Below are 9,419 nucleotides of genomic sequence, written 5' to 3' on the forward strand. Positions count from 1 at the left end.
TTCATTTATAAATTTTTCGAAGAGATTCTTTTCCCCATCTTTCTCTACCTAAAAAACAAGATGAAATAAAAAGTTATAATTAATAAAAAAGCTAACGAAAAAAAAATTGTTGGGTTAAAGATGGAACTGTACAGGGAGGGGAGGGGAGTCATTAATGGAGTTAGAGGAAATGTATGTTTTGTTCCAGTTGAAGGCAGGGAAGTTTAGGTTTTACTTTTTTTTTCATTTTTTTTTACTTTAAAATAATTTTTATTTATTTTATTTTATAATATAATGTTTAAATAATTTTTTGGATTAAAAAATAACACATGTCATTATTTGATTGGTCAAATTGACATGTCAGCGCGAGTGTATTTCACACATCCTCTATTTTTTGTTTATTCTCAAAAAAATGTTCAAATGGTTCAAATTCAGAATGGTTGAAGTGTTTCAATAGGTAGTACATCTAATTGATGTGTCTAAATGAATAAGCGGGACAAATTTGAGTGGCCGCATATGACTTTGGCCATTTTTTTAACCATGTGGTACCAATAGCATTAAGGATATGTGGGTTATTTTTCTTTCTTATTTTTAACTCCTACAGTTAAAAAAAGTAATTCTTATAATTTTTTAAAATTTTAAAACTCAACTTTATTTATCGATCTATTTTAAAAATATCGTAATTTACAACAACAAAAAGAGAAAGTTCATTGTAATTTTATGTATCGTTTTTTACAAATAGCAGCAAATAGTTTATTAAAAAATAATTGCCTACTTTTAAGAAGTGAAAAAATATTTATTAATTAACTCATTAAAAACTGTGACATGAACTTTTAAGGCAGAATTTTTTATAATTGACAATAGTTATTCAAATAATATTCAGAGGCAGTGATTTTTATTAGATATTTTAATCACACATATAAATAAATTACACAGTTAAAGTTGCAGTTACATTATGTATACACAAAAAAAATATCTTTTAAAAATAGGCGTGTGATTTTTTATTTTTTTTATATTTACAGTAATTGTAGCATGTATACATAAACTTTATAATGTAGACGTAAGATTATTGCCAACAATTATAGGTGTTAGAACTTTCACATATAGCAAATATAAAATTTATATTTATATGCTATAATAAATTTTGTATAGTTGTACTCCATAGCAAACATATAAATGTATAATTTCGCTATACATATACAATTGAAGAGAATTGTATAAAATAAAGTGTATAAACGAATTGTATAATTACAAGTGTATAAACAATTATATACAATTTCATTTTGTATAAAATGAGAAAGAGAAAAAAACATAAGACACTTGGCCAGAGAATATACAATTGAATCAAATTGTATAAAACGAGAAAGAGAAAAAATATATACAATTTGAATTTGTATAAAATGAGAAAGAGAGAAAGGCAAAAGAAACTGGGCAAGAGAGTATTTTTATTGTATAAATAGAATTATCTAGAACGAAAATATATGTATTTGCATGTGTATATACAATTTTCTCTCGCTTTGACAAACAAAAACACATTTTATACATTTCGAATCTGTTTGTATAAGCGAGAGAGGCGAGGGTGTCAAGCGATACTAGGGAGAGTGGCGAGCGAGATCTGGGAGAAGAGGACAAAAATATATGCATTTATACAATTTTCTCTCGCTTTATACAAATAGAAATAAATTTTATACACTTGTGTTTGTATAAAAGTGAGAGGAAACGAGCGAGAGAGGAGAGTGGCGAGCGAGAGTTTAAAGGGAGAGAGGCAATTGACAAAAAATTTGCTACGAGACACAATTAAATCAAAAGGTGATTATAGCAATTAATTTAATTTATTAATTTTCCATTATATACAATTTCCCCTTCTATTTATTTATGAAAATTCCCCCAAAAATGTCAACACTCACAAGCCCAGCCCAATGTAACATCTACCCAACTCATATCCGGGCCCAATCCCCCCGGGGGGGGGGCATCTGCCAACCAATTTTTTATTGTTTTCGACGAAATATAAAATGGGATTTATCTGATTATAAGTTTTAGATAATATATATCAATATTAAGTATGATTTTTGAGATATCATGTTTATGGATGGATTAATAATAGTTTATGTTTTAATTTGTTAGTTTAATATGATTTGAGATAATAGCTTTTGAGATAATAGTTTATGTTTTAATTTGTTAGTTTCAAAAAATAAAAAAGATTTTTAAATTTTAATTTTTAAATTAAAAATATATCAAATGTGTTAAAATATCTTTTAAACTGATGCTATTAAATATGTCAAGCAGAAAATTAGATTAGCGAATCATAAAAAAAAAAGACATTCCTTTGTAATTAGGTTAAAAAGAACGGAAAATCCTCAAAAATATTTTTACTATCAGAAATAGTTCATATTTATCATTAAACTATATTTGGGATCAAAATTACCTCTTCAATCATACTATTGAGTACATTAACAGAACTATAGAAGTATGATAAGTATCATGTGAATGTCAAGTAAGTGTCAAACGTTTGCTACTTCCACGTAGACTAATTAGATCAAATTTTTAATAAATATACTCACAGAGTTACCATAAGTACCATAATTCGTAACAACTAACAATTTAACCACAATTTTTAACTGATGTTCCATAGGAAAATTAATTAATTCTCCTGCATCTATTTTGCAAACTATAGAATACCAGCTTATTCATGATTTAATTAGACACAGTTTAAACAAAAATATATATTTCATATTTAAATAAGGGAAAAATTAGATATTACGATACATATTAGTCTAGATTATAGTGGAAAATGTTTGGTTCTTACGTGCTATTCACGTGATGCTTCTGTTAATTACGAGAGTAGGTATGATCCAATAGTATGATGAAAATGATAGTTTTAAGTCAAAATATAATTTAAAGGTATATATGAGCTATTTCGAATAGTTTACGAATTTTTTTTAGCCTTTTTCGTAAAAAGAATAATAGGTGAAACAAAGTGACATTGATAAGAATATTTTTTCTCTTATTTAAGCTCCTTTTAATACCAAATATTCTGTTCAATTCCTTTTACAAAATATTTTATCTAATTCAACAATATTAACATTACAAAAATTTAATTAATGATTAATAGAGTTCTAAAATATTATTTAATCGATCTTAAATATTAATTAGATAAAAATTGTGAATATAAACAAATTCAACTGATAATCCAAATAAAAAAAAACTCACCTAGACAATTAATTTATTAGCAAATGCATATTTTTTGACGTAAATTTGAATTTTATAAGATATCAAAATGTGCCTATCGACCATAGGGATTAAACATCGATTTTGCCGTAATTTTCCTATTATGCGAAACTCACAATCGAATCTCTGTTAAGTTACAGGAAGAATTTTGATAGAGTGATAAATATTTCATTATATTTTAGTTTTTTGAATATAAAATTTTGATAACATTTTATTTATAGTGAGATTTTTTTGATGCGAATCTGAATTTAATTAGACTTTAATATGAATTAAATAATTTTTTTTTGAATAAGTTAACACCACAGGTGTGTATTATTTGGATTAAAGTGAAAAACCAAATCAAATCGAACAGAAATTTAATTTGGATTATCTTTTTTGAATTCTTGATTTGATTTGGATTTTTAATTTACTTTGTTTGTTTTTTTAGTTTGATTTTGAATTTAGAAAAATGAAAATCAAAAAATAAAAAAAAATTGAATTATATATATATATATATATATATATATATATATATATAATTAGTAAATTAAGTTGGAGTAATCACTTTTTTATCGGTTTAGTTATTTTCATTTTTTAGTTTATTTTCTTATGTTTGAACATCTATAACTGATATATTTTTACGTATTGTGTTTTATATTTTACCCATGATTTATATTAAAATTATATATATAATTTTTTAAATTGCAAATAATTTTATTATGTTTTTAATATTAACATAACCGATTAACCAAACCGAATAAATCCAAACTAAAAAAAAGAAAAATCAAACCAAATCAAATTTATTTTGATTTGAATTGAATTACACTTATCCAAAATTAAATATCGAAAATTCCAACCAAATAGTATAAAATCGAACGAAAAAACCAAAGCACACCACCTAGTTAACACGCGTTGGCTACGTGTCACGAAGACTTTCTCAAGTCAAAAAAAGTGATTTGTAGATATCTTAAGAGCAAAGATAAAAGGAAGAGTCTTTCGATGAAAGCAATAGAGAGAGTAATAATAATAGTATAAAGGACAAAAGGGCATTTTTTTTTGGCTTTAGAAGAAGGAATTGAAATTCACCACAACAGATGAGAGTGATTCGAAGTAGAGCAATACTGATAGTGCTTTTTCTGGTTTCTGCGTTTGGGTTAAGCGAACAGGGAAAATCAGGAGGATTCTGCAGTGAAGAGATGGCTACTCTTGGTGGAGTTCATGATTCTCATGGTTCCTCGCAGAACAGTGACGAGATCCATAGCCTTGCTAAATTTGCCGTAGATGAGCATAATAAGAAGGAGGTACGTCTTCGCTGATCTGTACCCTAACACCATATTCAATTACCTCTTTTAGTTGTATTACAGGATTACGAGTTTCGCCATCGCTTCTGTTCTGGGCTGATTGTTTGATATTGAAAATACTTTTTTACTCCTTTACACTCACAGAACTAGGTGAAACCACAAATCTAGTTTTTCCCTCTGGTATGGTAAGCCCGATGGAGGAAATGCAAAATGAAGTACAATAATAATTTCACGGGCCTGGTGAAATGAAAAACTATAAAGAGGAATTCACGTTGATTTAGGAAGGGTTTCTTGTATTTTTGTGTACATGCTGAAGTTTTTTTGAGAAGACGAATATCTTTGGTCGTGTGTTTTACCATGGATGTACGCGGCATCCAAGTGCATACTTGAAATGGACCCTGTCGTAGGGGGAATGAATAGCACATGTGTGGTATTGGCAACACCACCTCCATGTGGAAGTGAAGGAAGGAATATTTGTATAGTTTGCTATCTGTTTAGTGAAGATAAATTGAAGCCCACTTGGTGTGTGTGTCTTTCTCTAAATATGGAGTGTGGAGTGTGAGTTCACAATGGATATGTCTTGCTAACCCTATTATTTGGGTGTTGAAATATACGTTGAGCTTTTATAACAAAGTAGTCTCCACCACTAAGTTACAATATTGTTGCCACTTCATTTCCTAATGGAAGTGGTGTGTTGTCAACACCACACCTTTTTTTATTCATTCCCTTTTGGATGGCGTCCATGTCACGTATGCAATGGGTGTTGGGTAGATCCGTGGTAGAACACAAGTGATTTTTTGTCTCGATTTCCGATGGATAAGTGGTTTGTATTGTTGGAATGTAGACTAAAGACCTTTAATTTGATTGGTAAAAAAAAGGCCCTCTGAACTCCTTAAATGAAACCTTGAACTTCCGTTTCAAGGTTCCCCTTAGCCTTCAGCTTTGGTTAAAACCTTAAAATGTCTTTAGGCTTTCTTGATACGATTACTCATTTACAACTTTATTGTCCTGATTTCATATTTATTCGTCGGTATTACATCTGGCCTGCATGGAATTGAAATCAACGATGCTCTTGCTTCCGCTTGCTTCTTCCGCCGCAATGCTGGTGTTGATTAGATCTTCATTTGTTCTGGATGTTAGGCCGGGGTGGTCTACCCAGAGTACAAGATTTTTGGTTTTGTTGTTACCTATTTTGGGATAAAAATCTGTTTACATGCGTGACTCCTTTCCTTGTAAAAACTGTATTGCAATTTGCTTTCCAGTTTGTTTTTTACTTAAGCTTATAAATGTAGGGGTCAAGACAATCAGCCCATTGGACGCACAATCAATTGGTGATGATCTAATATCATCAGAGGTGAACTATCCTAGGAGTCTCCTCCCCTATGTACCATTTAACACGGAACCTTTATAAAACCAAAAGGAACCCACAGACAGTTTTTGAAATGTTTGACAATACGTGGATGAGTGATCAAATGACATCAAGAATATTATTAGTTACTAAAAGAAAACCTTCTGGAACAACCAGTTTCCTAGTTTCTACATCTATCACAGAGTTTTCATGGGTTACTTCTAGTTTATTGTGGTAAACAATGGCGTACACGTAGTTTGTGTTATCAATTATGTCTACAAAGAGTGGTCAAAGAAACTTCAGTGAAATAGTATGGATCCAGCATCCCTTTGAAAATGCTGTGTAGCTTGATCATATATTTAGTCTGCACCTGTTCTGTCCTATATGCTGGCAGAAGTGTGGTTTCTCTGGGTCGTCTTCTATTCTTACAAGGCCACGCCAAAATTTACTTTGCCTGGACTATTAGTATCGTCTTCTTGTATAAGGAGCGGAACCCATCATATGGTCTATCGTGGTAACTAAAATCTATACGTACAAAGCAGCAGTGTAGCATAGTCAATTTTTTTCAGATGCTACCATTTTGTTGCAGAAACACCACAATCATTGACGTTCTGTATTCTATACCTGTTATCCTCCAGTTGCAAGAACTGATGAAAAGGTCCTGACTAGACTATCTGTCGGATCCCCTTGCACTTGCAGTTAGACTACTGTATCAGCAGATGCACTAGGCTATAGATGATATCGTTGACATCACATTGCCCCTGGATATGCAAGTCGGTGTAGATGGCGATAGTTTTAGTTTAAATTTTGAAGTCCGATGAAGCTAGCGATGCGAGCCTTCTACGCTCCAGAGACTTGAATGAGTATGTGAGCGCTTCATCGCTTAAAGCGTGAAGCGGGGCCTTATCGCTTTTTTCCGCTTCACGCTTCCCTGATCTGTATCCGTGGGCTGGGCTTACAGTAATCAAACTGATGAGAGGACAAAGGGGAAGTGTGCAGCGCTTACTCTAAAGAAATGCTCGGTAGCAACCTTCTTGATCCTTTTACCAACAACATTTAACATGCTTTCTAAAATAGATGATGGAAGACTTGAAATTGTGATTTCCACCATCTTGCTGTTCCCTTCTTTCTCTTATACTAGAAAAGAAGCCTCTGATTCAAAACAATTTAGAGATGTTTCAATAGTAGAAGGATGGTTGTGTGGTGGATCTATTTTTAAAAGGGCTACCCATCCCCCACCCCTTTGGGTGCAAAAGTATGAGGTTATAGTAGATGTTGACCCCTTGGATTCTTCATGGGTTTTCTTCTACGTATTTTAGTTAAAATTCTGAGTGGTAGCAAAACTAATTAGTCGGAGTGGATGTTTCATTACCTGTATTTCCAACACTTCAAATGACCACAAACAGTCATGATGAGTAACAGACATTTGATCGATCAATCCAATCTAGTCGATCTGTTCAAGAAATTAGTTAATGATGCAGCTGTCCACCTGCAAAGTGAGTACAAATATATAAATACATAGGCGGATAGACTAATATACCTCACCTGCTTGATGACTTCTCTAACTTGATGGGCTTGGAGATTTTGAAACATTAATTAAAACTAGAACTACAGAGACTTGGTCATTTTGTTTATTTGTTAAGTTGAACTAGTATTCTTTCTCTAGAGCTTTTTCTTCAATGATATACATTATGAAATACATTAAGAACGTCTCTCTAGAACTTTTTCTTCAATGAAGTACATCAAATATAACTTGTAAAACATGGTTATGAATTTTTCAATGCCTGTTTAGTTTTGTTATAAGAGAATGATAAAAGATCTTTTTTTTTGAGGAAAATATTTCCTAGTAATAACAATATACTATATTGAGTATCCTGGAAAAAACAACAGAAAACCATTTCTTTGTCCTCTCTGTCAAGAACGATCAATATCAGTTAACCTTTCATTTACCTACTTTGTTATATGTGTTTATGATAAAGGACAAAAGCTTTTCTCTTCTTTTTCTTTCTTTTCTCTTCTGTTTTCTCAGTTTCCCTTTTCTCCTTCGACATTTTTGATAATAGACTTCACTTGGTACAATCATTCTGTTTGTATCTTTGATGTTGATTATAGGCTTATCTTAAGTATCTTTTTAAAGCATGAGAGTAATGTAGACTTCAACTGCCTTACTTTTTTTTTATCAGAATGCAATGATTGAATTGGCCAGAGTAGTGAAGGCGCAAGAACAAACTGTTGCAGGTAAACTGCACCACCTCACTCTTGAGGTCATGGATGCTGGAAAAAAGAAACTCTATGAGGCTAAGGTCTGGGTCAAACCATGGTTGAATTTTAAGGAACTTCAAGAGTTCAAGCATGTTGAAGACGTTCCTACCTTTACTTCTTCAGATCTAGGAGTTAAGCAAGGTAGCTCTCTTTTTTATGTTAATGTTAATTATGGTGTTCTACTCAATCTAATCAACAGTTTGGAGTTTTGCATCAATCAACTGAATACGACGCTTCGACTTGTAATGAACAATGTTATTTTAGGTGATATAGGTTTGTGTCAAGGTTGTAATTAATCTGCTTCAGGTCTCTGCTTTATGTGCGTGTGACTATTAATTTGTTAATATGCCCTCCTTTTTCTGTTGTTTTGTTGTCTTCTTCTGAACTGCAAGAAGTTTTGCCTAGTTCTTCCGGTGGAGAATGTTATCTCAAAAAGAGTGAATAGGCTCAACTCCGATACCCCATATCCCTAGAAAGTAATATTCTCTTGGAAATGAATTTTGTGATTGATGGTCTTTTTTCTCTTCTAAATTATTTAGTAGAGCAGAGCAGTGGATTGAAATCAGTGCCTGTGCATGATCCTGTTGTTGAAGAAGCTGCAGAGCATGCAATAAAGACCATCCAGCAGAGATCCAACTCTATACATCCATATAAACTACAAGAGATTGTTCATGCTAATGCTGAGGTATGCTCCTTTTTCGTGCTTGCCAGTCATTGGGTTGTTATTATGTGGTTAACTTGCATATGATCAGAACATCCATGCAAATGCTGTTATACCATATTTTTGAAGTAGCCATTGAATTTGCTTTTTAATAGATGGCTGATGATTCTACAAAGCTTCATTTGGTCATCAAAACCAGCAGGGGAGGGAAGGAAGAGAAGTTCAAAGTTCAAGTGCAGCACAATAATGAAGGTGCGTTCCACTTGAATCGTATGGAGCCTGACAACTAAGTTTGGGAGATCCTACGCCTCTTTAGATTTCTTTAGTTCATCTATGGAGCTATGGATCTGTTTCAAGTATAATAAGCATGTAACCAGCACAATATTTTTACTACTTGCTTTTGTTCATCTGAAGTTTGTCTTCATCTAGTGGATTACTCTGATCCACCTTAGGTTGAGGGCATCTTTGTCTTGTGTCACAGTTGTAATGTTTCAAGTATTCTGAACATAACTACTCGGTATAAAGTAAATCCTGCTCTTGAGTACATATTAAACTTTTTAAAAATTAACCAGTAGCTATTGGCCAGGGATACTTAAATAAATAAAATTGCATTCATGTGCTTCTCCCAATAGGTGTGTGTAATTCTTTTTGACATTAATGG

The 9,419-nt window shown here is 32.0% G+C and overlaps 1 protein-coding gene across 2 annotated transcripts; it reads left to right on the plus strand.

The window, feature by feature from the left end:
- Window positions 1-4,197: 4,197 nt before the first annotated feature.
- Window positions 4,198-9,313, plus strand: LTC (cystatin). 2 transcript variants are annotated; one of them, NM_001247462.2, is made up of 4 exons: window positions 4,198-4,487; window positions 8,019-8,238; window positions 8,637-8,782; window positions 8,914-9,313. In NM_001247462.2, exons 1-4 carry the CDS (start codon window positions 4,281-4,283, stop codon window positions 9,046-9,048), a joined length of 708 nt encoding a protein of 235 aa, NP_001234391.2. In that variant the 5' UTR covers window positions 4,198-4,280; the 3' UTR covers window positions 9,049-9,313. The 2 variants fall into 2 exon arrangements, with proteins under 2 accessions (NP_001234391.2, NP_001300820.1); NM_001313891.1 differs by having other exon boundaries at window positions 8,640-8,782.
- The last annotated feature ends 106 nt before the right edge of the window (window positions 9,314-9,419 follow it).

The sequence above is a fragment of the Solanum lycopersicum genome, chromosome 3, assembly GCF_036512215.1.
Source record: "Solanum lycopersicum chromosome 3, SLM_r2.1".
Classification (NCBI taxonomy): Eukaryota; Viridiplantae; Streptophyta; class Magnoliopsida; order Solanales; family Solanaceae; genus Solanum; species Solanum lycopersicum.